The 27,044-nt window shown below is 53.4% G+C and overlaps 2 protein-coding genes across 2 annotated transcripts in view; one reads left to right on the top strand and one right to left on the bottom strand.

The window, feature by feature from the left end:
- The first annotated feature begins 2,322 nt into the window (after positions 1-2,322).
- Positions 2,323-17,708, top strand: KIF7 (kinesin family member 7). The gene is made up of 18 exons (XM_004370624.3): positions 2,323-2,650; positions 3,977-4,177; positions 4,547-4,940; positions 5,155-5,662; positions 6,163-6,279; positions 6,962-7,189; positions 8,191-8,318; positions 8,729-8,844; positions 8,999-9,151; positions 10,450-10,652; positions 11,602-11,799; positions 12,159-12,284; positions 12,492-12,668; positions 14,346-14,561; positions 15,333-15,539; positions 16,311-16,509; positions 16,587-16,733; positions 16,932-17,708. The coding sequence occupies exons 1-18, from the start codon at positions 2,323-2,325 to the stop codon at positions 17,297-17,299; spliced, it is 4,014 nt and encodes a 1,337-aa protein (XP_004370681.1). The 3' UTR covers positions 17,300-17,708.
- A 1,140-nt stretch (positions 17,709-18,848) lies between these two features.
- TICRR (TOPBP1 interacting checkpoint and replication regulator) overlaps positions 18,849-27,044 on the bottom strand; it is a 52,881-nt gene continuing 44,685 nt past the window's right edge. Inside the window, exons 17-22 of the mRNA XM_004370804.1 lie at positions 26,325-26,386; positions 25,388-25,522; positions 24,269-24,426; positions 20,014-22,195; positions 19,752-19,877; positions 18,849-18,961 (exon numbers count right to left, since the gene is read on the bottom strand). Of these exons, the coding sequence (XP_004370861.1) occupies positions 18,849-18,961; positions 19,752-19,877; positions 20,014-22,195; positions 24,269-24,426; positions 25,388-25,522; positions 26,325-26,386 (2,776 nt within the window). The remainder of the gene's footprint in view (positions 18,962-19,751; positions 19,878-20,013; positions 22,196-24,268; positions 24,427-25,387; positions 25,523-26,324; positions 26,387-27,044) is intronic.

The following is a 27,044-nucleotide window of genomic DNA, read 5'->3' as shown; positions in this document are numbered from 1 at the left end:
ACTTGTTACAGCTTGTCATTGTAAGACTTAGATGCCCCGCCGCATAGAAGGTGGGATTCTCCAGCTTGGAAAACCAGGCTGGCCTCGTGGGTCTCTCTATTCTCAGAACTTTGCCGGCGTCAGCGCTGGGATCAGTGCGCGGCGGCTGAGACCCAGGGGGGCGCGGAGCAAAGGCGGACGTGGTGGCCCCGCCCCAACCAAGGCCCCGCCCCGCCCCGCCTCGTCTGCGGACCGACTGCGCGGCGCCGCCAGGCTTGAGCCTCCGCGTTGGAGCGCCGAGGCGGGAGGAGTTGAGGATGAGGGGCGGGATGTTTTGGGGGGGCCGGGGGTCCCGATGACGCCATCGGAGCGCGCCGAGCTGGGGATCCGAGCCTGACTGCAGGACTCGGGGAGTGCACCCGTACTCAAGGAGGTGGGTGCTGCCCGGAAGGGGTGGAGGGCGAGGACCCGGGTGGGATCGGGGGAGGCGCGCTCGCCCCCTCCCTGCGCAGCCGTCGGCCGGGTGGCACCGGGAGCCGTGGCTCCTGGGGAGCTCTGACCCTGCACGAGGAGCCCCTCACCCTTGGCCTGCTGGCCTTCCGGAGGCCCCTCCTTGCGCGGCGGCGCCCCTCCTTCCCTAAGTCGGAGAGCTGAGTCCAGCGTCCCGGGCCTGGCCAGTACGAGCGAGCGCGAAGCTGCAAGGGCCGGGCCCCCATTTATAATCACTTCTCCAAACTTCCCGGGTTTCCCTGCCCCGGGCCCACAGCGTCTGGCCCTCGATCCCCGACTCTCGCTCCTTCTGGCTCCCGACTGCACCTGTGGAGTTGTCTGCCCGCAGTCGGTGTGCGGAGCAGTCTACCGGGAGCGGGGGCGCGGTGAAGTGATCGCCGAGCGGAACTCGGGAAGCTCACGGACTAGGGTTGAGGGTGCGCGAAGGCTCCCACCGTACTGCTCGGCCGAGTTACCTCCATGGCTCCAGGGCGGGACACCCAGCAGGGACTGAATGAATGATTTAATGAACGAACGAACCCGTTACGTGTGCTGAGAGGTTGAACAGTAGAAAATAAAGTGCTGTGGGCCTGGGGGGTGGGGTGAGGAAAGCGATAAGAGAAGGGAGTTTGGGGAAGGCTCCTTGGATGAGGATTACACAACCCACATACACTTGTTGCAGTCGAGTGGATTTCGACTCGTAGTGACCCTACAGGATAGAGTAAAACTGCCCCATAGGGTTTCCAAGGAGCCGCTGGATTCGAACTTCAGACCTTTTGATTAGCAGCCAAACGCTTAAACCAATGCTCCACCAGGGCTTCAACACTTATTTATTGGGCAGCTACTAAGCGTGTGACCTTGTGTTATGCTCTGGAGATACAGTACAAGGGGAAAAAGAGAGCCCCTGCCCTGGAGCTCCCCGTCTGGACGGTGGGGGGAGACAAACAGGTAACCTGGGAATAGCACCAGAGAGTGGGCAGTGGCTGATGGGGAGGGGCTAGGCAGAGCGGGAGGGGCTGGGAGCTGAGCTCCCTTGCTCCTTGAAGAAGGTATGTCCAACCTCAGCCTGCAGGGGTGAGGCGCCTTTGGCCACAGAGAGCTTGTTGCAGGCAGAGACGGGTGAGGAAGGACCTGGGGTGTCAGGACGAGGTGAGGTGGCAAGGTAGGCAGGGCCTGTTAAGGTTTTGAATCCCAAGGGTAGTGGGGAGCCTTTGGAGTTGGGAGTAACATCTCATTTGCTTTTTTGAAAGATGCCCCTGGCTGCCGTGTTGGAGGGGACAGGAAAACTGAGATCAGAGAGAAGGCTGGTAAAAACCATCCTGTCAAGATGCCCGTGCCCAGGGCCAGGGCTTTGGCAATAGGATGGGAGAAGGAGGTGGACTGGAGAGATACTTAGGGGCTGGAATTGCAGGATTTGGTGGTTGGAGTTTGGTCTTGATTTTCTTTTTTTTTAAGAAGGGGGTGGGGTGGTATGACAAAGGCAGAGAGACTATGGAACATCCAGGAGGGTTTTACGGAAAGGAGTTCCCTGGAGTGGTGTGTGTGTGTGTGTGTGTTTGTGTGTGTGGGTTCTTCTAGGAAATGGGGTTACAGGAGGGGGTGCAGGTGAAACACAGAAGCCCTTGGGTGTGAGGAGTTTGGGCCTTATTTTGCCAGTGATCTGAGCCATGAAACATTACCCTGTGGGATTGTAGTGTGTTCCCTGAAGCCTGTGTCGGGGGGATGTTCTGAACTTTGACCACCCTCCCCTCCATCCCTCCAAGGTCAGAAGCTGCAGGGTGCGTCCAACTCTAGAGTTCAGGTGCTAATGGCAGGGACTTCTCTCAGCAGGGCCTGGAGCAGCACCCTCTCAACATGGGGTTGGAGGCCCAGAGGCTGCCAGCGGCAGAGGAGGTCCCAGTGAGAGTGGCCCTACGAGTCCGCCCGCTGCTGCCCAAGGAGCTGCTGCACGGGCACCAGAGCTGCCTGCGGGTGGAGCCAGGCTGCGGCCGCGTCACTCTGGGCCGTGACCGCCATTTTGGTTTCCATGTGGTGCTGGCCGAGGATGCCGGGCAGGAGGCTGTGTACCAGGCCTGCGTGCAGCCCCTCCTCGAGGCTTTCTTTGAGGGCTTCAACGCCACTGTCTTTGCCTATGGTCAGACGGGATCTGGGAAGACGTACACCATGGGTGAGGCCAGTGTGGGTGAGTGACCCTCCTGAATTTCTGTCCCTGCCCCCTTGCTGCTATATGCTGTTGAAGGTAAGGGGTACTGGGGGAGGCCGAGCAGGGTGTGTATACAGCCATCTGCAGCCCGGGGTGGGACCAGTCATGTTAGTGGGCTGGGCAGGGCAGGAACCAGCCTTAGGTGCCCCGCTGGAAAGAAGGATTCTTGTAGGGAGGGATGGATTACCCAATAAGCAAGGTGCTACCCACTACCAGTGACATCAGAGATAAATGGTGAAACCCACGTGAAATTGTGCACTACAGATTAGTAAAGTAAACGCGATTAAGCTCATGTGTACCTTGCTTACTGGATAGTCTGCCCATGCTTGGAGGTGAGTGGCCTTCTTAACTCCATAGAGATGGGGCCACACTGCCTGGTTCTGGGAACCAACCGGAAATTGGCATGTCTTTGGAGGTCACCAGAATAGCTGCCAAAGATCAGGAATCCATGTTCTAGTTGGGCAGTTGGGAATGGGGACTGTTTGTCCTGGCAGAGAGGGGGTTTGGCTACAGAGAGTAGGCAGGTTCGGTGAGACTCTATAGGGGAGTTTTAGGAGAGGCATTCTGGGCCTATTGAAAGGACTGCCCCTTTTAAGCTTTCTCTTAGCTTACGAAAGCATATGTTTGTGATAGAAAATTAGGAAAATACAGAAAAAGCACAAAATAAAACCTACTTGAAACCACCTTTCAGAGATCACTCACCCTGTTAGCTTTTGGTTTCTTCCTCTGTGAAAATTAGTATACTTTTCAAGAATGGGCTTATACTGTATCCTGCTTCATGAACTTATGAATATTATCATGAACATTTCTCTATATAGTTAAATACTCTTCAATCTAATTTTGGCTTGGCTGCCTACCATTCCACTGTGAATATAATTTAACCAGATGTCCTATTGCATCTTAGGATGCATTTTTTTGAAGTTACGTAGAGTGCTGCTCTGAACATCCTCTCACTACTTCTTTGGGATAAATTTAAGAGGGCCTTTAGATACCTGAGTACGGTCAGTGCTAATGAAGTCCCTGTCCCCAGAGCGTTCAAGCCAGCAGTGTCTGATCTTTTCTTGGGGATGTAGTGGAGGGGATGCTTGCATCATGAAAGGGGTTGGTTGAACCATGCGAGGTTGCTTCCAACTTGGAAATTGTATAATTCTGCCTGGCCTGACCCCTGGCCATCCCGGAGCATGGCCTGGCTCAGGCTGCCCCACCCATCCTGGCCTCTGCTGCTGCCTTTTCCACACTGGAGTCCTACCCTCCAGCTGTGTCCAGCTGCAGGCAAGGTGGCAATGCCGTGCGGTGTCTCCCCAGCCTCCCTCCATGAGGATGAGCAGGGCATCATCCCGCGGGCCATGGCTGAGGCCTTCAAGCTTATCGATGAGAACGACCTGCTTGACTGTCTGGTGCACGTGTCCTACCTTGAAGTGTACAAGGAGGAGTTCCGAGACCTGCTTGAGGTGGGCACCGCCAGCCGTGACATCCAGCTTCGGGAAGACGACCGAGGGAATGTCGGTAGGACCCCCCCACCCCGCCCCGAGTAGGGCTGGAGTGGGGCACCTGGCATGGGGAGGCTTTGCCTTCTCTGAGAGGGGGCTTACCTGTCTGGGAGGGGCACCTCTTGTCCTGGAAACCCCTTGTTTCCCCTGTCTCCAAGAGTTCTGTACATACTTCTGCTCCCTGAGTGAGAGGCATTGAGGTGGGCATGGGGGAAGCTGGAGCCCCTCAAGCCTAAATCAGGCTGGGAAGGACACCCTGGGCCTGGGGAGGGGGCATCTGGGTCAGGAAGAGCAAGTAGAGGGCTAGTCCCACCTGCCTGCCCTCCCTGCCTGGTCAGCCAAGGGCTGCCGCTGCCCTGGGTCTCACAGCCAGCTGTGCCTGCAGTGCTGTGTGGGGTGAAGGAGGTGGATGTGGAGGGCCTTGACGAGGTGCTGAGCCTCCTGGAGATGGGCAACGCAGCGCGGCACACGGGGGCCACACACCTCAACCGACTCTCCAGCCGCTCCCACACGGTCTTTACGGTGACCCTGGAGCAGCGGGGGCGCGCCCCCAGCCGCCTGCCCAGACCCGCTGCCGGCCAGCTGCTTGTCTCCAAGTTCCACTTTGTGGACCTGGCGGGCTCCGAGAGGGTGCTGAAGACAGGCAGCACAGGCGAGCGGCTGAAGGAGAGCATCCAGATCAACAGCAGCCTCCTGGCGCTGGGCAACGTCATCAGCGCCCTGGGTGACTCCCAGCGCCGCGGTAGCCACATTCCCTACCGCGACTCCAAGATCACCCGGTGAGCCGCCCTTTTCTGACATGGAGCCTATCTGGGCTCTGGTGTAGGGGCCCTCACTGACTTCTGGGGGCGCCGGCCGACAGTCCGAGGCCCTCACAGGTCTCAGCCCACTGGGAACCAAGCCGAGGATCAAGCCCGATTCCGAGGCCTGGACGGCTGGCCCTAGGCTTGGTGCGTTCGGGTCCCTGACGCCCCTCGTCCTCATCACCCTCAGGATCCTCAAAGACTCCCTCGGGGGGAATGCCAAGACTGTGATGGTCGCCTGCGTCAGCCCATCCTCCTCTGACTTCGACGAGACACTCAACACCCTCAACTATGCCAGCCGCGCTCAGAACATCCGAAACCATGCCATGATCAACTGGCGGCCTGAGGCCGAGCGGGCGCTCGAGGAGGTGGCTAGGGCGCGGGGGCCGCCGCGCCACCGCTCAGAGACGCGCATCATCCACCGCGGCCGGCGCGCCCGGGCCCCCGCAGGCGCTCACACCGCCACCACTCGCCTGGACGCCGAGTGCGCGCGCTGCCGGGCTCGCACCGACGCCGCCTGCAGCCTTCTGCGCGAGCTGCAGGCTGAGCCCGGGCTGCCCGGCGCCGCTGCGCGCAAGGTGCGCGACTGGTTGTGCGCAATCGAGGGCGAGCGCAGCGCCCTGAGCTCCGCCTCTGGGCCTGACAGCGGCATCGAGAGCACCTCCGCCGAGGATCAGGCCACCCTGCGCGGGCGAAAGGTGGCCAAGGGCCAGGCGGACCCTACCCCCTGAGAAGGAGGGAAAAGGGAGAGGGGCCACCTATTAGCAGAGCTCGTTCAGAGTTCATTCACTTCTGCTGATGACCTTAGTCACACTTTTCTTAACCTCACCTGGCCGCAGGGTCTCCATCTGTAAGATAGGGATGACGTTTGTACTTACCTCCCGGGGAGTGGTGAGGGCTGAATGTGGAACAGGAGCGCACCCAGAATGCCGATGAAGCTTTGTAAATTGTTCCTAAAACAGTGGTGACATTATTATACATAAAAATATAATTAATTACTAGAAGTGGCCCAAATGGCTTGCAGAGGAGACCCTAGGCTAGGTGGGGTCTGGGTTGCCATTGCAGGCAGGGCTTGGGACAGAACAGGCAGCAGGGATAGGGGAGCTGGTGGCAGGGCAGGGAGTGGGCCAAGATGTCCCAGGGAGAGGCAGGCTTACCCTGCCAGCTCTGCCCTGAGAGCTTTCTCCCTGCCCCATAGGAAGATGAGGGGACCCAGCAATTGCTGACGCTGCAGAGCCAGGTGGCCCGGCTGGAAGAGGAGAACCGAGACTTTCTGGCTGCATTGGAGGACGCCATGGAGCAGTACAAACTGCAGGTGGGTCCACCTGGAGCAGATGAAGTCTAAGTCTCTGAGGAAGAGACGGAGTTAGCCAGGCTGACTGGCAGGGTGGGTAGAGATGGAGGACACAGCATGAGCGGAAGTGTGGAGGTGAGGAATGGAACAGTGTGGGTGGGTTTCTGGGCAGCTCAGCTGTGCTGGACGATCGTGAGCTGGATGGGAAATGCACAGCCAGGCCCTCTTCCTCCTGGCCCATGGTGACAGGGTCAGCATGGCTCCTGGCGCCCTCTGGTGTCAGTGATTGGAAGTGGAGGGGTGGCAGGAAGGGGGTGTGATGAGGAGGCCTTGGCAGGGTGGAGTGAGAGCTTGAGCCTGAATGAGTACAGTGGTCAGGGTGGAGGCATTTTGGCTTTTTCATCCCTGGTCATCTCTGACCTGGAACCCAGAGACCTTGGGAATTCTCATAGCCCAGCCCTCCACACTGGCTATGTGACCTTGGGGTGCTCAATTCCTCTAGTGTCACTTCCCCATCTGTAAAATGGGTATACAGACTGTGCCCCCTTCATAAGCTGTTAAGCCTTGTGCGTGTGAGAGTTTTAGCCCAGGGAAGGCAGGGTGGCCTCAGACTTATTCTCCAGCTTCCCTCACTTCTGCCTGCTGGTGACCATCCCTGCCCCCACCCCCATGCCCCTGTCACTGCCCAAACCGTGTCTTGCAGAGCGACCGCCTGCGTGAGCAGCAGGAGGAGATGGCAGAGCTGCGGCTGCAGCTGGAGCTGGTGCGGCCTGGCTGGGGGGCGCCAGGGCTTCTGCAGGGCCTGCCTCCTGGGTCTTTTGTGCCCCGGCCTCACACAGCCCCCTTGGGGGGTGCTCACACCCATATGCTGGGCATGGTGCCCCCTACCTGCCTTCCAGGGGGTGAAGTTGGTCCTGAGCAGTGGGGAGAGGTGAGGAGTCGGTGAGGCTGGGCGTCTGCTGGGCCCTGCTGGACTGGGCAGGCTCCGGGCAGGGGACGTGTGATGCTGGGGCATGGGACCAGCTGTGAGAAGTAAGACGTCGGTGAGGCTGGGCGTCTGCTGGGCCCTGCTGGACTGGGCAGGCTCCAGGCAGGGGACGAGTGATGCTAGGGCGTGGGGCCAGCTGTGAGAAGTGAGATGCTCTTTCAGGTATCCCTAGAAGAGGGCCTGGGATTTGGGTGGCTGTGGGACCTCTCAGTGGGGTCAGGTGCCATTGGGTGGTGCATCCCTGGGATGGCTAGTGATTGCTTGGAGTGAGAAAGTTACAGCTTCTGGCAGTGAATGGAAAGTTTGCACACCTCCAGAGATGGAGAGCTCACCACCTCTGAGGTAGCCCGTTCTGTCTTTGGATGGCTGTCTGCAAGTTCACTTTTCCATGGAGCCTTAATCTGTCTCTCTAAGCCCTGGTCTCCTGCCCTGGTTTTGCCACACGGGGCCTTTTGGACCACGGCTACTCCCACATCTGCCTGAGAGCTCTGGGCCTCTCAGCTCTAAAGGCCCAGGGGACTGAAGAGTGGGAGGACTTGGGTTCGCGGAGGCCTGCCATGTACCCGCCACTGCAGGTATTGTTGGCTGTGCGGGGATGTATGTGTCTTCTCGACCCGTACAGCTGTCTTCTGGGCGAGACAAGACTTAGGTGCGGACAACCTGTACTTAAGATAGAAAGGGCGATTGTCATCTGAGGAGTACCAGGTGCTGTGGGTGCTGGCGTGGAGGAGGAAGCTCTTGCCTCTGGCTGGAAAGCGGAGAGGCTTCCCAGAGGTGTCATTGAGCTAGATCTTGAAGGTAGACAGGGCTTAAGGAGGCAGAGATGTGGAGAGGGCATGCAAGGCAGGCATACCGTACACTGGAAGACTTGGAGGTGGGAAATGGACTGGTGAAGACACCTGAGGTTCCTGCTGTGAAGCCCTGACCCCCCCCGCCCCCGGCAGCTGACAGGTGAAAAGGAAGCTGGTACTGAGTTGCTGGTGGAGGTAGACAGGCTGGGAAGCAGCTCTTCAACTACATCAGAGGAGGACGAGGAGGAGGGGCCGCCCAGGCAGACCCTGCACCTGCGCAGGTGAGTGGGACCCTGGCCCGAGACTTCCGAGGACCAGGCCTGGGTTGGGTGGGATCCTGCTGTCTCCTCCCCAGACAGCAGAGTCTTTTACACTGTTTGCCCAGGCCTCTTGGGTCTCAGGGCACCCTCCCTACAGCGTCCCAGCTGGCCCTTGGGGGAGAGGAGGGTGGGGCTGTGGGCCCTGAGCCAAGAGGGCTCACTGGGGTGGGTGTCTGCATGGTGGCCCTCAGTGCCCCCAGTTGCCTGGTGCCTCCTAGTGTTAGAGTTCTGTGACACTTGCACCCTGGGTTACACGTGACCCTGGGGGCAGATGGCCTGGTGGTCTCTCTTTCTCCCTCCCGGCCTGGGAGGTGGTGGCTAAGTGGGGGCAGGGACTGAGGAGGGGTACAGACTCCTGCTTCTGCCTCCAGAAATGGGATCGGCAGCTGGAGCCGGAAGGTGGGGGCCCACCCAGGAAGTCCACCTGACCGGAAGGGCCCAGAGCTTCGCCTTGAAGAGCTGGTTGCAGCCATCCCAGGGCCCAGAGGTGAGCTGGTTGGGGTGTGGAGAGGGCCCCCTCTCCTTGCCATGGTCCTGGACTGACTACCCGAGTGCAGCTGCCCATCCATCACCCCTGCCTGGGGCATGCCTCTCCCTTCCTTCCCTCCGGCCTCCCTCCATTGTCAGTCTGCTTGTTGCAGTGGTTGGTGGGAGCAAGGCCCCTGCTCGGCCCCGCCAGGCCCCTGCTGCCACAGCCTCTGAGTGGCGGCTGGCCCAGGCCCAGCAGAAGATCCGGGAGCTGGCCATCAACATCCGCATGAAGGAGGAGCTCATCGGAGAGCTGGTCCGCACAGGTGTGGAATGGGCATTTGGGCAGGCCTCCACCTGGGCACGATTTCCCATTTGTTCCTTGTACGCTGTTTTCGAGGGGGCTTGTCAGTGTGGCGGTAAAGAGCAGGGGCTCCTGAGCCAGACGGCTGCGGTGGATTCCCAGCTTAGCCTCTCCCAGCTGTGTGACCTTGAACAAGTAGCATAACCCCTCTGTGCCTCACTTTTCTCATCCCTAAAATGGGGATAGTGGTTGTACCTACTTCATAGGGTTGTTGTGAGGGTGAAGTGAGTTAATTCAAGCTAAGCGCTTAGAATAGCTCTCTGTAAGCATTACTTTTATCAAGTACCTGCTGTGTATCAGGCGCTGTGCTGGGCACAGGCTCTCAGTCGTGCGGAGCACACAGTGAGTGTGATCAAGGATCGAGTGTCCAGATCATGTAGTCTATGACTGGTGAAGGGGGTGGGAGACAATTTTATGTGGTGACCAGTTGAGCCCTTTTATTTTAATAGTTATAAATTTATTACAAAATTCATTATGAAAAATTTCAGATACACATACGAGAGAATAGTACAATGCAGCCCCATCTACCCATTACCAGTTACCAGTATTTTGCCACATTTGTTTCATCTCTTCCCTTTTTCTCTGCAAATCTCAGACATCACATCATTTCATCTCTATGCCTTTCAGTATGCCTCTCTAACAAATTGGACCTTTTCTACCTAACCATAATGCCATTAACATGTCTGATAAAATTAGTAGTAATAATTCTTTGGATGTCACCTAATGCCCAGCCATGAACGCACAGTCTTGATTATTCAGCATTGTCTGTTTACAGCTGGTTTGCTTGAATCAGACTCCAAACTTGTCCCACACATTATATTTGCTTGTTAGGTCTCTGAAGTCACCCTTCTCTCACCAAGTCAGTTGTCCTGTAGAATATTCCAAAGTCAGAGTGTTCTGGGTTTGTCTGTTTGCTTTCTTATGGTGTTATTTAACTTATATCTTTCTCCCCCATATTTCATGAAAATGGAAGTTAGTTCTAGAGGCTTAATTACAAAGGTTCAAGTTACGTATTTATTTTAAAGTGTATTAGGGAATAATAAAACTGGTTAACCTGGAATTTCCTTGTGTCACTGCTGAAGATGGGGCTAATTTAAAAAGTGAGCTGATTGGAAGAAAAATGTTAAGTAATTCACAGTTCTGGTGGTACAAAGGCTTGGTAAAGCCCACACAGGGGTCCGTGGCTGACAGGTCTGCAAGGCCTTCCAGGGTAATGAAGGGGGAGAGGAATGGCCCGTGCTGACGCGGCCCCACTTCCAGGGAAGGCGGCCCAGGCCCTGAACCGCCAGCACAGCCAGCGCATCCGGGAGCTGGAGCAGGAGGCGGAGCGGGTGCGGGCTGAACTGAGCGAAGGCCAGAGGCAGCTGCAGGAGCTCGAGGGCAGGGAGCTGCAGGACGCTGGCGAGCGGTCTCGGCTCCAGGAGTTCCGCAAGAGGGTCGCCGCGGCCCAGAGCCACGTGCAGGTCAGTGTCAGGGCCCCGGGGCAGCGACTGGGGCCTCCCAGGCTGGGGGCCCTGGGATCAGGACATGCTTAGGCCCTTGTGCCCGAGTCCCTGACTGGTGGTGCTCACTCCCTCCATGCTTCCAAGGTGAGGCCAGTAGTATAGGGGGCTGGCTCAGCTTCAGACACCGCAGAGGAGATAGATGGAGAGGGGGCGCTGTTGAGGGTGGGCACCTAAAGAAGATGCACACTATATCATGCAGCCTTCCCCTCCCTCTGTCCATCTGTCTACCCCTTCCATCTATCCACTCACCCCTCCATTCTGTCATCCCTCTGTCTGTCCACCTGTCAGTCCACGTGTCCATCCAATCTAACCATCTGCTTATCCTTTATCAGTTGATGTGACCAACTGCCCATTTACCCATCTGTCCATCCACCTTTTATGTCAAGCCTTGCATTATCTGTCCATCCTATTTTTCACCTTTATATCATCCTATCCTTCTGCCCTTCTGTCCACTGATGCTTCCATCCATCATATCTGCAGCTGTCCATCCATCATTCATTCCTCTTTTGTCAGCTCAGGTGTCCAAGAGACAACGCAGTAGAGTAGGTGAGAGCTCGGGCTCTGGAGCCAGGCTTCTTGGGTTTGAATCCCAGCTCCACTTACTAGCTGTCCTTGATCTCCTTCCCTTCTCTCTCTGTGCCTCAGTTTTCTAATCTGTAAAATAGGGGTAATATAATCATGCTTTCTCATAGGGTTGTTAGGATTATTTAATACACACAAAGCACTTAGTACAGTGCCTGGAAAATGCCTTACAAGGGTTAGCTAACAGTATTGTTAGTAGTCCCCCAGCCACCCGCCTGCGTTCCCTTCTGTCTGTCCCTCTGTCCATTCATCCACTCTGTGGAGCGCCAGGCACTCGGCCAGGCTCTCTAGCCTGGTGGCCCAGTGGAAGTGGTGTTGGTCCCAGGTGCTGAAGGAGAAGAAGCAGGCAACGGAGCGGCTAGTGTCGCTGTCGGCCCAGAGTGAAAAGCGGCTGCAGGAGCTGGAGAGGAACGTGCAGCTCATGCGGCAGCAGCAGGGCCAGCTGCAGAGGCGGCTGCGTGAGGAGACAGAGCAGAAGCGGCGCCTGGAGATGGAGATGAACAAGCGGCAGCACCGCGTCAAGGTTGGGCCCGCAGCTGCATGGGGAACACGGTCTGGGAGTCCTGGCCCCGCCACTCACAGCCACGTGAACTTAGCCTGAGTTTGTTTTTTCATCTGAAGATGAGAGTTCTAGGAAACTGAAGCCTAGAGTGAGAATTCAGTGAGATGAAATATGTAGGGCATCTGGCATCTTGTAGGGGGTAGGGAAGTGTTTGCTTCTGTTTACTTGTCCCTGGGGGTGGGGAGGGGATGAGGCTGGGGAGCTTTTTGCAGGGCTGTCAGGAGTGGGGCAGGCGCCCCTGCGGGCTTTGGGATCACAGGCAGGGCTCTGGTAAGGTGCTGGCGCCATTTGCGGCCCTGCCTGCTGAGCTTCCTCCCCAGGAGCTGGAGCTGAAGCACGAGCAGCAGCAAAAGATCCTGAAGATCAAGACAGAGGAGATTGTGGCGTTCCAGAGGAAGCGGCGCAGCGGCAGCAACGGCTCTGTGGTCAGCCTGGAGCAGCAGCAGGTGGGACCCGGGGTGAGGGAGGCAGGCTGAAGGCTGGGCTGAACCTGCACCCCAAGAGCACTGCAGCCTGGCTGGGCAGCACAGCTGGTTGTCGGGGTTCCCTGGGGGCAGCTGGCGGGTACACCCTCCTCCGCATTGGACCTTGGGTGCTGGCCCAAGAGCCAGATGTGAGAACTGAGTTCCCTCCTGCCTCCTCGCTTCCCTCAGAAGATCGAGGAGCAGAAGAAGTGGCTGGACCTGGAGATGGAGAAGGTCCTGCAGCAGCGACGGGCACTGGAGGAGCTGGGGGAGGAGCTTCACAAGCGGGAGGCCATCCTGGCCAAGAAGGAGGCCCTGATGCAGGAGAAGACGGGGCTGGAGAGCAAGCGCCTGCGGTCCAGCCAGGTGAGGCCCTGCCAGGTGAGAGCTAGCTAAGGTGCAGCCAGGAGAGATCCTGCCAGCTGAGTTTCCACTAGTGAGGTCCTGCCAGGTGAGATGCCACCAGGTGGTGTCCCCGCCAGTGAGGTCTCTCCAGGTGATATTCCTGATGGGTGAGATCCTGCAGGTCTAGTCAGGTGAGGTCCTTCTCATTGATGTCTAGCCAAGTGAGGTCCCTCCATGTGATCTTCTTGCCAGGGAAGTTCCAGCCAGGTGAAGCTCTGCTCTGCTGGGCTATATTCCATGGATCCTCAAGAACTCCAGGGCTTTAGGATGCTATGATGTGTGGGTAGAGGAACGTTTCCAAGCATCCATCCCACAATCGTTTCACCTCATTAACTGCCTACTCTGGGCCTGTGCAGGTGGAATAAGGAACAGCAGGTAGAGGAAGGTGGTCTGGCAAAAAAAAAGAGCCTTTGCTGGCTTTGGAGGCAGATAGACCTGGGGTTGAAACGTGGCTCCAGCTGACATCATTACTCCCTTTTGAATAGGAAGGTCAAGTAGCAAGGCCAGCTTCTGAGCCTCGGTTTCCTCCTCTGTCAAATGGAATATAATATTGCTATGAGGTTTATAGTGGGCAGGTCAGACACAAATCCCAGAGCCTGTTCCAGTAGCAGGTGCTTGTGCCAAATTCCCAGATCTTCAGACCATGGCAGTTAGGAGTCCCCACCCCAGCCATCATGGGTGCGCTCTTTGAAGTCCAAGAGGGTTCATGCTGCAAGCTGGGTCATCCCTAACTCCCCTGGGTCATCCCTAACTCCCCTTGACCTCACTCCCTCCCACCTCAGGCTCCCAGAAGGGCCGCTGATTCTCACACACTCTCTCTAGTCTAGTCATCTCGGCGGCAGGCCACATCACCCTCTCCTCCTTGGCTCACATCATCCCCTTCTTGCCTCTTCCCTTGCTTGTCTGTGTCCTTCTGGCCATCTCGGAGGGTCTCTCCTCAGCCACCAGTCCCCAAGCTTCTGCGTAACTAAGAGCCAGGCTCCTCCCCGAGCAGCACGCTCTGAGGTTCTTTTCAGGGCAGGGCCACGTCTCCGCACCTGGATTGTGGGTTTCTGGAAGGAAGGCCCCGTGTCCTCCCTGGCAGCCGTGATGGGGCTGGCAGTTTGTCATCCCTGTGGGATGGTGTCTTAGTCATCTAGCGCTGCTGTAACAGAAATACCATAAGTGGATGGCTTTAACAAAGAGAAATTTATTTCTTCACAGTAAGGTAGGCTGAAAGTCCAAATTCAGGGTGTCAGCTTCAGGGGAAGGCTTTCTCTCTTTCTTGGCCTTCTCATCGATGTTCCCCTGGACTAGGAGTTTCTCAGCGCAGGGACCCTGGTCCAAAGGACAGGCTCTGCTCCCAGCACTGCTTTCTTGATGGTATGAGGTCCCCCTGTCTCACTGCTCACTTCTGTCTTTTATATCTCAAGAGATTGCCTGAGGACACGATCCAGTCTTACAGATCAGGTCCTGCCTTACTAACACAACTGCCACCCGTCCTCCCTCATTAACATCACAGAGGCAGGTTTACAACATACAGGAAAATAGTACCAGGAATCATGGCCTAGCCAAATTGATACACACATTTTTTGGGGGACATAATTCAAACCATGACAGATGGTGTCTGCTTTTCCCTCCTTGGCGGCGCTGCCCCAGGCCCTCAGTGAGGACATCGTGCGAGTATCCAGCCGGCTGGAGCACCTCGAGAAGGAGCTGTCCGAAAAGAGTGGGCAGCTGCGGCAGAGCAGTGCCCACAACCAGCAGCAGATCCGTGGTGAGATCGACAACCTGCGCCAGGAGAAGGACCTGCTGCTGAAGCAGCGCCTGGAGATTGACAGCAAGCTGAGGCAGGGCAGCCTGCTGTCTCCTGAGGTACACCCTGGGCCACCAACATCTGTCTGTCTGCACTCCTTAGCCTGCTGGCTCTGGCTCTCTATGGGGTGCTGAGCCTTGCTGCCATTGGACACAGGTTTCCTCCTTCATCCTCCTGTGTACTAGGTCCAGAAGGCAGGAGGGTTGGGGTTGGTGAGCATGCTGGACTGGCCTTTCTGCCCCTGCTTTAGCCCCTTGTCTGTGACACAAAGGGGTTAGCCCCAGCTGACCTTTCAGTTCCCTTCGAGCTGGAGCCTGGACTCATTCTCACCAGACCCCATGCATACACAGCTCAACTTCCTGTGTGGGAGTGTGTTGAGCACACTTAATGTACCTTATGGTCCATGTAAACATGCTTCCCCTGAGCAGCAGAGCAAGCCTAGGCTAACATAAACTCACCCCAGGAGACTATACGGAGCCTGTTGCACACCCTGCCATGTCTTCTGTCTGGTGTGTATCGTGGGCTTTCTGTGTACAGGTCAGTTGGAGGGCTGTGCACCTCAGAAGCAGCCTCTTAGCAGTGCCTAGCTTTCACCCTGGGGTTGGGTAGAGACCAGAGCTTCCCTGTTCCTGCCACTGAGGGCAGAGGGAAACTTTCTTTTGACACACCCGCTTACTTCTCAGGATGAGGGGACATGTAAAGGCACATTTTGCAGCCACGTGTTGACTCTTGCAGTGCCCCGTGTCTGCCTAGGCCTTGTCGTCAGGGATCAGGTGTTCTGAGGTGGTGGAAGCCCAGTACCTTCCCCATGCATGGCCATGTCCCCGCAGGAGGAGCGGACGCTGTTCCAGCTGGATGAGGCCATCGAAGCCCTGGATGCTGCCATTGAGTACAAGAACGAGGCCATCACGTGCCGCCAGCGGGTGCTGCGGGCCTCAGCCTCCTTGCTGTCCCAGTGCGAGATGAACCTTATGGCCAAGCTCAGCTATCTCTCATCCTCAGAGACCAGAGCACTACTCTGCAAGTACTTTGACAAGGTGGGTCACTTGCCTACAAACCCTCTGCCTCCTCCTTCCGGAACTCGTGCAGGGGAGCTGTCTGATGGTAGCTCCAGCGAATGCCCCATTTCTTCCCAGATTGGAGACAGAATCACAAAATTGAGACCTACTTGTCTCCAGGGCTGCCTCAGACTCTCCTCTTTAGAGCCTGTGTTACGTAATGAAACTAAGACCCAATGTCCTCACGCCTCCCCTTCCAGTCTGATGGGCAAATTCCAGGGCGGCCCCTGCCCAGATCAGTGGTGCTTCATGGGGGCTGACTTTGCCTCCCAGGGGACGTGTGGCCAAAGACACGGTTGTTACGGTGGTGGGGGATGTGTGCTATGACATCTGTGTAGTGGGTAGAGGCCAGGGATGGTGCTAAACATCCTACAATGCACTGGAAAGCCCTCCACAGTGAAGATCTAGCCCCGCATTTGATGAGGTTGAGAAACCCTAGCTCTAATGAAATTCCATAGCTTGAGGCTCTGCCCAGAAGCTCAGTAATGTGTAGCTGGGAAAGGGTTTGAGGCAGGGATGGCAAATCAGTTTCGTCCTGAGAGCCAACTCTTTGACCATTTAGAAATCGTTGCCTAGGACACTATGTTGAGAAGGCATCTGAGGCTCAGCAGGGAAGACGCGATTTACTATTAATGTCTGCCGTGGGGGGCAGCGGTGGCAAGGGTGCCAACTATTTGCCGTCCCTGGTTGAGGACTGCCTGGGTGAAGACAGCCAGTGGCTGGGCTGAGCGTGGATTGGCCTTGGCTCAGGTGGTGACGCTTCGTGAGGAGCAGCACCAGCAGCAGATCGCCTTCTCGGAGCTGGAGATGCAGCTCGAGGAGCAGCAGCGGCTGGTCTACCGGCTAGAGGTGGCTCTGGAGCGGCAGCGCCTGGAGATGGACCGCCAGCTGACCCTGCAGCAGAAGGAGCACGAGCAGAGTGTGCAGCTGCTCCTGCAGCAGAGCCGAGGTGAGGCCCGGCTGGACCCACGGGCCCTGTCCTGCCCTGTCCACAGCCCTCACCGCTCTTCTGTCTTTCCACTGTAGACCATCTCGGTGAAGGGTTAGCAGACAGCAAGAGGCAATATGAGACCAGGATCCAAGCGCTGGAGAAGGAACTGGGCCGCCACATGTGGATGAACCAGGAACTGAAACAGAAGCTCAGTGGTTCGAATGCTGCAGGCCAGAGCAGGGGTAATTCGTATCTGGTGTCACTTGCTCTGCCCTGCCTTGCTCTGAAGCCAGGCTCATTCTTTTCTGTCTTGGGGAAAGCTTAGAGACCACCCTCACTTCAGCTCTTATTGGGTCATTTCACAGGTTGCTTGTTGTGCTGGGGCATTGGGAAGGTGTTGGTACCTCCATCATTGACAAGGGTGGCATTCTCGGTGACAGGTGGGGAGAAGAGGACCCTGTGCCTGGAGAACAGACAGCCCCCTGGAAACGAAGAAGAGCCTCACCCAGCCCCCGAGCTTCCCTGGCAGCCCCCCTTCACTGAGGGTGTCCCCCGCACCCGGGAGGAGGTGCGGGACTTGGTCCGAGCCCCGCTGCCGCTGACGTGGAAGCGCTCCAGCCTGTGTAGTGACGAGCAGGGCTGTCCTGAGGAGCTGAGGCAGCGGGAGGCAGCCGAGGCCCTGGTGGGGCGGGGGCTGCCGGGGGCTGAGGGGGGTCTGCCCTGGAACTTCGGGCCCCTGGCCAAGCCCCGGCGGGAGCTGCGGAGAGCCAGCCCAGGGATGATTGATGTCAGGAAAAATCCCTTGTAGGCTTTGAGCAAACCCCACCTTGGAGGGAGGTTCCGATCCTGCTGAAAGGTGCTATTGCCACCCATCTTGCTTCTGTGAAGGACAGTCCTTACCTCATACCCTAAGTCCACATCCAGATCTTTATGCTAATTGGGGTCAACAAATTTGGGCCATAGCCCAGAAGAACTGGACTCAAGTTTCTAAAACAATATGCAAACTGCCACTCCCTTCCTTTAAGCACCTGATTGCCACCTTTCTTCGGTTTGCTCAAGAGTTTTGGAAGCACAAGCCTGGTGTGGAGCGTAAGTGTAGTAGATGCCCATAGGTTGGGGCTTCAGCCGAGGCTGGTCACAAAATGGTCAGTGGCAGCAGGGTTGTGGTCTAAATGGTCTTATATATAGACAGGGGGAGCTGGGAAACTCATTAGCACACTTGTAGAATTTTTTTTTTTAAAGCCATTTTATAATAAACAAGAATAATCTCTAAAGGAAGGAATGGTAGTTTTCACTTTTAGGTTGATTTGTAAGACGATAGTACAGATCAGATTTGGGAAGAATGGCTTCTTGGAACACAATAGGCTCGAAAGCTTTTTAAAGAATGAGATGATTCTGAATAGCCCCCACTGTTAGCCAGGCCCCTGGCCAAGAGTGAATGGCAAGCTGGTCAAGGGGCACTCCAGGGTCCCCCATGAGTGGGTGGGACTACCTGTGAATTGGTTGACTCACAGGGCAGACTTGGAGTGCGGTTGACTCTAGAAACCGTTAGAACTGGACCAGTCACAGTTAACCTCAGGCTGGAATGTGGAACAGAAACGCAGCCAGAGGCGATTTTATTGTCTTGCGTAGGGAATGCAAAACATCCATTCTGCTGCCCCTGATGCAGTCTTCAGTATGAAATTCATATCCATGTATGTGGCTGGTGCTTCACAGTTTACAAAGCACTCCCCATGTCACAGCGTCCAAGCCTTAGCCGTTCTGCAAGGGAAACCGTGTAGGGGTCCTTTCTCCCATTTCACAAGTGAGGGAGGCACAGGGTGGTCCCCTGACTTGCCCAGGGTCACTCACTGTTGGGCTGGGGCTGGAATCCCAGGGGTACAGTTCCGTTTCCTGACCTCCCAGCTGCCTCTGATTTAGAGCACCAGCTACACCATCATCCACCCCTCCTCCCAATCTTCCTAATGAGTGGCAGGTGTGGTGGGGGTAGGTTCTGGGGCTGGACAGATTCCATGAGGGGAATTAAAAAACCCTAAGGCATTCTAGCTGGACTCTGAAAACTGACCACGGTAAAAGAGGACCTGGCTGACTTCGCCTTCATCTTTGGAACTTCCTCAATTCTGTTAATAAGCTCTGGTTATTCCTGCTTCTGCGAAGGAAGCCCTAGGGTTACATTCGGGAATCAGTAAGGCCCAGGTCAGATGAACTGAATTTCTGGACACACTGTTAAGAATTCATTTATGGTAAAAGTTTGAAATCCTTACACATCCAGAGAAACAGCCACTCTCCTGGTCTAGGGAATGCATCGGCTCAGTAGTGTTTGTAATTACAAGTCCCACAACCTGCTTCCGTCCTAACTAGCTAATCAGCTTCTTCCGTGTGTAAGTTCTGCCGATGGGGCGTCTTCTTGAGAATGCTCGGCTGAAAGGAGATTCTTCCGCAGTGGAGGGAAATACGTCCACATCCTCATCTGGAAAGAGGCAGAAAGATTTAGAATGCAGGAAGTAATTGAGGACCACACGAAAGCAGGCTTAGATTGCGGGAGGGTTACAGCATTGCTTGCAGGTTACCCCCTCCTCTCCTATGTTACCTACACTTTACCGCCTCCACCCTGTATGATTATGCACCCAGCTGACAGCAGTTAGCAATTGTGAAAATGCAAAGTACCTGTGGGTTGAAGTTCTTTTTAGGTCTCAGAGCTGTAGGGTTTATGCTGCTTTGTGTGATTTACATTGTATTATTGAGGGAAGAAAGCCCTGAAGGCAGTCCTTTCACCTCCTACCACTTCCTGAGTTCCCCCTCAGTCCTGGCAGAAGGAAACCTCTCTAACCAGTGCCCTTAACAAGCCAGATCCCGTTCTCTCCCAGGTAGGGTGGAGGAAGGGGCATCCTAGGGTCTGAAGGCCGATTTCAACAGCCAGAATGTACCCGAAAACATGGGCATTAACCAACTGTGGGGAAACGCTGGCTCCAAACATGCATCCATCACTCTTGTTACTCAAAGCATTCTCTTCTTTTAGATTCTGATTGCCACAGGCCAGCAATATGTTGCAGTAGGACCACTTCTATCACCATCTTCACGAAGACAAAGTATTTTAGTAAGAGTTTGAGGGGAGTATCTGTTAACAAAATTATTCCAGCATTCCCTAAGACTCTTCCAATAGCGATTTGCCTGGCAGGCCTGAGCTAACCCTCGGGCATCCCCCAAAGGGTGAGTCTGATCCTGGTGATGGTCTCCAGGACCTTTAACAAACAGATTACCTCTGGTGTCTTTACACTGAGAGGAAGGTGTTCTTCCCTGGAACAGCAGCGGAGACTGGGTCAGTGCCTGGAGACCACTGGCAGAAAGGCAGCTCCGCACAGCACAGCCAGGGGGTGGTGTGGCGCCTAGAAAGATACCACACAGTCAATACAGCCAAGCAGTGTCCCTGGCCTCCTGAAGAAGTAACTCCTAAAAGCCTCTTCCCCGAACATGCTTCCCACCAGAAACCATGAGGAAGATGAGTTTCAAAAGCAAGCTCACCTGAAACAAAGACCTCCTCATCCCCCGTGGAGGTGAGCTGCCCTGCACCTGTACTCGGAGACCTCTCCCCACTCGCTCGTGAGTCTTCTCTCCGGCTGTCACAGACTCTTTTGGCCCAACACTCAGCTTCTTCCTTGGCAGAACGGAGTCTCTTCCTGGAGCCCAATCCAAACTGTCCCCATGAGAAGGCGTCCTCAGCCTTAGGCACACTATCCCTTGGAGGTGAGTGGTCTGGCAGCTGACATACCCCCTCAAGCTCAAAATCCCCCAGGATGCGAGTCTTGATGACAGCGAGTTCAAGCCCTCGCTCCTTCCCCTCCAGCTCAAGCCCTGGCCCGCTCGCCGGAAGGTCTGCACTGACTTCGCTCCTCCCCACGGAGCTGCTCCCGCTGCAGTCCACCGCCCTCTTTCTCCTGGGCCAGTCTTTAATTGTGTCAGGAGGTGTCTTTCCACTGTGTTTGGGAGATGGTGTCCAAGGAACCCCAACCTCTGCTTGAAAAGGAGAGGAGGTACTAGAGGGGCAGCGGGTTGGGGTGCAGGACTGGCAGATGTAAGTTTGTCCCCCGCTCTTGCCAGGCGTGCTGTGCGAGGAACGGAGGCAAGGGGGTGACATGTAGCTGGTTTCAGGTTTGCCTGAAGGCCTACTGCCCCTGGCCAAGCTGAGACCAGGGAAGGCACTCTCCTCTCCCAGACAGCCATCCTCTTTTCTTAGGGGTTCAATGTCTAACAAAGAGCTGGGGTCTATCTTTTTAATTCGAAGCTTGGGGAGGCCCGAAGCTTGCATCTCCAGCTCAACCTCGTAGGTCTGTGGGCTGGCAGAGGCTTTCAAAGGCCGAGTTAAAGCTTGCGGATTCTCTCGGTGTGCTACAGTCCGGCCCTGCTTTCTGTCTGCCGTGCGGCGCGGGCCGCAGGAAGGTACCAGGGGAGAGCTGGGCACAGAGGAAGGGAGAGACGGAGGAATCCCCTGGTGAGGCAGAGAAGGCTGCTTGTCAGCAACCACGGTCCTTAATGCCTCACCTTGTTCTGGTGAAATGTTATTTTTCAAGTTATCACTGCCATAGTCTTCATCTTCCTCAAGGAGGGTGAGGTACTCTGTGTCACTTGCAATAAGCAAAGGGGAGGACATATACCAGTCTCTCCCTACACCAGCCTGAGGGTAACTATGTCTTTCAGGAGAAGACTGAGGAGAGAGCCTCCCTTCCTTCTGGTCCCTCCTAGAGTCTGTGATGGCGGCTGGTTTGCCAGTTAGGCCAACCACAGGAACACCCAAGGTGTTAGGCTGGCACTCTGGGAAGCTTCTTTCAGGATCAGAGGTATTTCTATACCTTTTCCCAATTTTAGAAGGGGATGGAGGAGGGAGGGTGTCTATCTGTGAGATTTTGGGAGGAGTTGAGGGAACAGAACATGAGTGCAATGTGGCCACATGGGATGATTTCTGGGGCACTCTCCAATCCAGTTCTCCAGGGGGAGGACAGTCCATCAGAGATTTCCAGAATGGGCTCTTCTTGGAAATATCACATGAAGGAGAGTTAAATGGTTCATTTGGAGAAATAGGTGGGGAGTAAATCAGAGGTGTATTTTCTGGTCTCTCTGGGACTTTGGCAGATTTTTCCTTTACTGTCTGTGCTGGTTCCTCTGCCTGAGAAGCTCCAGGGACCTGGGGACCTGGGCTTTTTTGGTTTTGGTGTGTGCCCACAAAGGCCGTCTCTCCCGGCAACCCCAAGTCTGCTGAGTTCGAGGGTATTCTAAGGGAGTGTCTGATGGGAGTCAGACATCCACTCCTGGTCTGGACAGTTGGTGGCATCTGGGCTGCTGGACACGAGGTGCTTTCTGGACTGGAAGGTACTGACTGTGACCAAACACAAGTCTGCAGAAACTCAGGTGGCTGAGCAGTGTGCCTTCTGGGAGTTCTCCGTGTCTTCTTTTCAAGAGAAGAGGCAAGTCCTTCTGCCCGTGAGTATCCTTTTTGAGGAGTTACTGTTAGTTCAGATGGTGAATCACAGCCATATGAGGAAGAGTGCTTTAAGGACTCCTTAAACACTGCCTGTTTTGCAGGTGTCATTTCTGCAGGAGGTTCCAGCAGCCTTTCTGGAGTGCAGCGTGGAACCTGTGGTGTACGAGGGAGCCTTCTTGGTGCACCTTTAGAAGAGCTTGGGGATTTCCAGTAACTCTTCTTGGGAGTCTATAAAGAAAAATGCTCATCTCAGTGCTTGACTATCATGACCTATAGTCCCTAAAGAGCACCTTAATAATCTAGAAAATGGTTAGAAAGGTAAATAGGAGATTTATAGTCAGCCAAAGGAACCATCTTAAGTTGGAAACTTTAATAGCTGTCTGTTTCCCCCTCCAAAACATAACTCAGATTTTACTTGTCCATTTTTTCTAGCACCAACCAATGCATCCAATTTTAGTTCTCCTAAGAGCAAATAATTTTAATAATTTGCATACTACAGCTAAAATATACTTTGCTTCTAACTGTATCACCCTGCTACTCACAGCCATCCACTAGCTCTTCCCTCTCTTCAAGCAAGGCAGCTATTTCTGATCTTTGCCCAAAGGGGCCTCCAGGTGCCACCTCATCTTCTCACCCTCATTCAACATGTGCTTAGGGCTCAATGAGTGGTGCAAACGGTTACACACTTCACTACTAGCCAAAACGTTGGTGGTGGTTCAGACCCACCCAGAGGCACCTTGGAAGGCAGGCCTGGCTCTCTGCTTCCAAAAGGTCACGGCCTTGAAAACCCTATAGAGCAGTTCTACTCTGCACACATGGGGTCGCCGTGGTTTGGGGTTGACACGAGGGCAACCACCACTACCACCACCGTGTGCTTACAAAGCAGCCAGTATGTGCCAAGCATGTGTGCTGGAGAGGGGAGTGTGGAATATATAGATGTGTAAGGCACAGTAATAAAAGTAACATCTCAGAAAGGGCACACCCCAACAAAAAATTTTCCCTTCCTTCTTATAGAATGCAGTTAAAAACTCCAGCAGATAAGGAAATTAGACACCTCTGTTTTCTACAATCTTACTTCATCATCTCAAGGGAATCCTAGTCTAGCTGGTATTTCGTGTTTAGTAGGATATGAACAAATGATAATACAGTGTGGCTAAGGAGCCCTGGTGGCGCAACAGTTAAGCACTCGGTGGCTAACCGAAAGGATGGGGAAAGACCTGACCATCTGCTTCTGTAAAGATTACAGCCTAGAGACTATGGGGCAGTTCTATTCTGTCACATGGGGTTACTATGAATCAAAAATCGACTCGACGGCACACAGCAACAATGACAGGGATATGTACTGGACATTATGGGAGGGGGTAGGAGGAGGAAGGAGACAATGTGAGGAAAGGTACAAAAGTGAAAAAGAGCAGACACGCGCCGGCTAGTGCACAGCCTGATGTTGTGGGAAGGTGGGGTCTGAAGCAGAGGGAGTCAGGGATGAGGCCAGCCAGGCTGGCCGGGGTCAGACCCTGAAGGACCTTGCCTCCCCTGTGGAGGAGACTGACCAGGGCTCTATAGAGCTGTGGTTTTCAAACCCTTCCCCACAGCTCCGTGTCCTCCCGCAATCTCTAAGCCATTTATTTGGTGTCTAAAGAAGATTATTTTTGAACGCAAGTTCCATTTTAGGAAAATGTAGAAAACCCTGCTTTAGCAGACAGGGAGTCTGTAGAGTTTTAAGCAAAGTGATGGGGTCGGATGAACATTTCAGAGAGATCATTCTGACCCCTGGAGAGGAGGATGGATTTGAGAGGGAAAGGCTGTTGAAATTTCCCAGGTAGAACTGATGAGAATCTGAATGACAACAGGAATTTCAGGGGTGGGGAAGAGGGGATGGGTATGAGATACAGTTTGTAAATAAAATTGGCAGGACTGGATTAATTGGGCAGAAGCAAAGGGTGATTTCCAGGTTTCTAACATGGCTGACTGGATGGAGTGGGCAATCCAACTGAAATAGATGAACAATTAGTGTACATTCAGAAAGATCTATACATAGCATATAGTTTCAATGGTAGATGAAGCCAAGAGAGTGGATGAGGCCATCTTCATCTCCTCCCCACGATCTTGGCCTCAGCCAGACCTATTGCTTGCTGTCCCCATATACCCAATAACCATTCAACTGAATCAACCCAAATACCCCAAATTTCTATTATCATAGATATCTGTTTTCTCTTCCCTAACGTACTCTGCAGGTTCCCTTGGCCATGTCTCTATGTTCCCCAAGAACACACTACTTTGAATGTCATACAAATGTTGTACCTGATAAACTGTAGGTATCTCAGAACCCAACGTGTTTCTTGAAGGTCTTTTAATCCGGGCTGAACCCTTCTCTGAGGGGCTGGTCATCTCAGACACTGCACCAAAGAGAAGACTCTTAGGAGACCGAATGCTGTGGACTGGAGAATTTTCTCTTTGACCTGAAAGTAAAAAAAAAAAAAAAAAAAAAAAAAAGAAAAGATCTGGACCAATAAGCAACATCATGATAAATGGAGAAAAGTGATAACATTTTATTCCTTCTCAACTTCTGCTCCCCCCCTCCAAAAAAAAAACTATTAAAATAGCCAATCAATACAAGAAAGAAGGCAATAATTCTTGAGAGCAACTGGGAGGAAAATCCCACCTAATTATATCAACATCTGCAATGACTGCTGTCTCATAAGACCACACATCAGCCCCAGCCCCTATGTTAGGAAATGTGGGCAACGGTGAGGAGCAGAAAGTAATTTGGCCTTTTGTTCTGGGTTTCTGAGAGCCCTGAGAAGCTCACCTGGGGGTCCAATACTGACTAAGCCTCACAAGGCATGATGTAATTTTTTATGCCCACGTGGTAAAGCCAATACGGGCTTTGGAAGACAGGAGCCCAGGGAGCTTCTGGGTCAGAGAGAAAGAACATCTGCTCACAAGAGGGTAGGTGTGTCCTCTTTGGGACATGGAAGCTCTGTGCTGGAAGCTCTGTGCTGGAACCCCTCCCATACCTTGCCCCTATGCATCTCTTAATTTGTATCCTTTTTTGTTATTGCAAGTATGGTGCCTCCCATAAGCTCTGTCAGCATTGCAGTGAATTACTGGACCCAAAGGAGCAGGCGAAGACAGCCTGTCTGAAGTGGAGGGAGTCTTTTCAAAAAGATACACAGGATACTTACGTGTATCTGGCCATACGATATAAATTACGGGTACACATGGATTAACCCCTCTTGAATGAATGAGTTACCTAAAATGGTAGTGTGGACAACCAGTTGTAGGAATCCAAAAGGATGGCTCGACCTTGGCAGAACTGTTCAGATAGTCATCGCCTGAACCTCAAATAATTTCTCTCCCCAGAAACACTTCCCACCCAGCCAGCACGGACTTGTGAAAGTAGGTGGGTGTGCATGTTACCTGACTTGACATGCTGGAATGAGTGAACTCTCTGCACACTTCGAGACTTTGGCTGAGACGCAGAATAGAAGAAACCAGAATTTGTCCTGCTGAATAACAATTGCTTGATTCGAGGACTTTGTCTCGAACTTAGTTCTACGAAACCAAAACCACAGTCAGTAACCAGGGAGGACTGCAAGCTTGACATTTTCCATGTTGTCAGAAATGGGTAAAAATTATGTAATACCAAGTACAAGACAGAAACTTTAGACAAGCTACTACCTTTAAGAGACATCTGAAGTGTTGTAATAAGGCTAAGAGTTTTATATACAGCCCCAACAAGGTACAAAAAGACACTGACTGATCCACTAGACTGTCACCTTCAAAAGTCTTATAAACCGCCACTTTTATGCACGATGTAGGGTGAAAAAAAGGTATGTGACTTTCATAAAAATAAAAAGTACAGGTTTCATATGTAATAGTCATTAGATACGTTTGTATAGAAATAATACTAGGAACAATATATGCTAAGATGTTAACAGAGTATTTCTGAGTTGTGGGATTCTCAAGTGATTTTTAAAAATTTGGCTTCTCTACATTTTCTGATTTCTACAATAAACATGAATTATTTGCACAATAAAAAAAAAGAAAAATTTTGAAACTATCACATATAGTTTTAAATAAGCCATAGCACTTTGTATGAAGTAGTAGTTTAGGCCTCACTCTGAATCCCATTTCTATTGGGTAAAAATATTTCTTCTCCAGAAATTCTCTCAGTAAATTTGGTGTCAAAGAACATTCACCTATAAACACACGCTGAGCTACAATTGTGGGCTCAAAGCTGCCACAATTTCTGTAAAATATCTTAAGATATGCCGGGTGACAACACAAATAAAGAGAGTTTTTCAGAAAAACTAGGTACCATGCAAAAAATAAACTAAATGTGGGTAATGCTCACCGTTTGCTTCCTTTTCAGGGGACTCTTCAACAATCTCAATGTCAGGACCGGGATCAGAGGACCTTGAGGAAGGACAAGCACAAGGATTGTCCAAGGTTACTTATAATTAACACACATTAAAGAGAGATGCAGCTTCTCACCTACCAGGGCGACAAAGATCACAGCGTTGGATAACATCAGTGTTGGCAAGCACTCTACATATTGTCAAGTGAAAACGGTTAGAACTTTCTTTGAAAACAAATTTTGCAACATCAAAATTGATTTTAAATATATATACCTTTTAAAACCATCAATTTCACTTATAGTAATTTAACATAGATAAACTCGCACAAGTATGTAAAACCACATACACAAATAATGGCAAGATGGAGTCTTGATAAGATGAAGTAGATGTACCTTTCTCTCTATTCCTCCTACTAATGACAGCTAAAAACCCGGGGCATTATATATAAAATACACGTAAAAAGACTCTGAAAATTAGAAAGAAGGCAGCAGACTGGCTAGGGACCTCAGAAATCAAGGAAAGACACAACAGTGAATTCCCCGCATCTTCTTTTTGCTGCAAATGTCCTGGACTGGGTGCCGAAGAAGCCGACAACCCAGATACACCAACAGGTGCAAACACAAACAGCCCCACGAAGAGCCGGCTTTCTCTAGCCAAAGAACTAAAAGAAGGGCAGCCTGACAAGACACAAAACTTTTAGACAATAATGTCCCTAC

Source organism: Trichechus manatus, unplaced genomic scaffold (assembly GCF_000243295.1).
Source record: "Trichechus manatus latirostris isolate Lorelei unplaced genomic scaffold, TriManLat1.0 scaffold00009, whole genome shotgun sequence".
Taxonomy (NCBI): Eukaryota; Metazoa; Chordata; class Mammalia; order Sirenia; family Trichechidae; genus Trichechus; species Trichechus manatus.
The sequence above is the reverse complement of the archived record's forward strand: the minus strand, read 5'-3'. Positions and strand labels throughout refer to the sequence as shown.

Excerpts from the sequence above, each read along its gene's own strand:
- KIF7 (XM_004370624.3), top strand. The coding sequence starts at position 2,323 with ATGGGGTTGGAGGCCCAGAGGCTGCCAGCGGCAGAGGAGGTCCCAGTG. Across the intron at positions 2,651-3,976 it reads CATGGGTGAGGCCAGTGTGG|CCTCCCTCCATGAGGATGAG; the intron begins GTGAGTGACCCT and ends GTGTCTCCCCAG. Across the intron at positions 8,319-8,728 it reads CAGACCCTGCACCTGCGCAG|AAATGGGATCGGCAGCTGGA; the intron begins GTGAGTGGGACC and ends TTCTGCCTCCAG.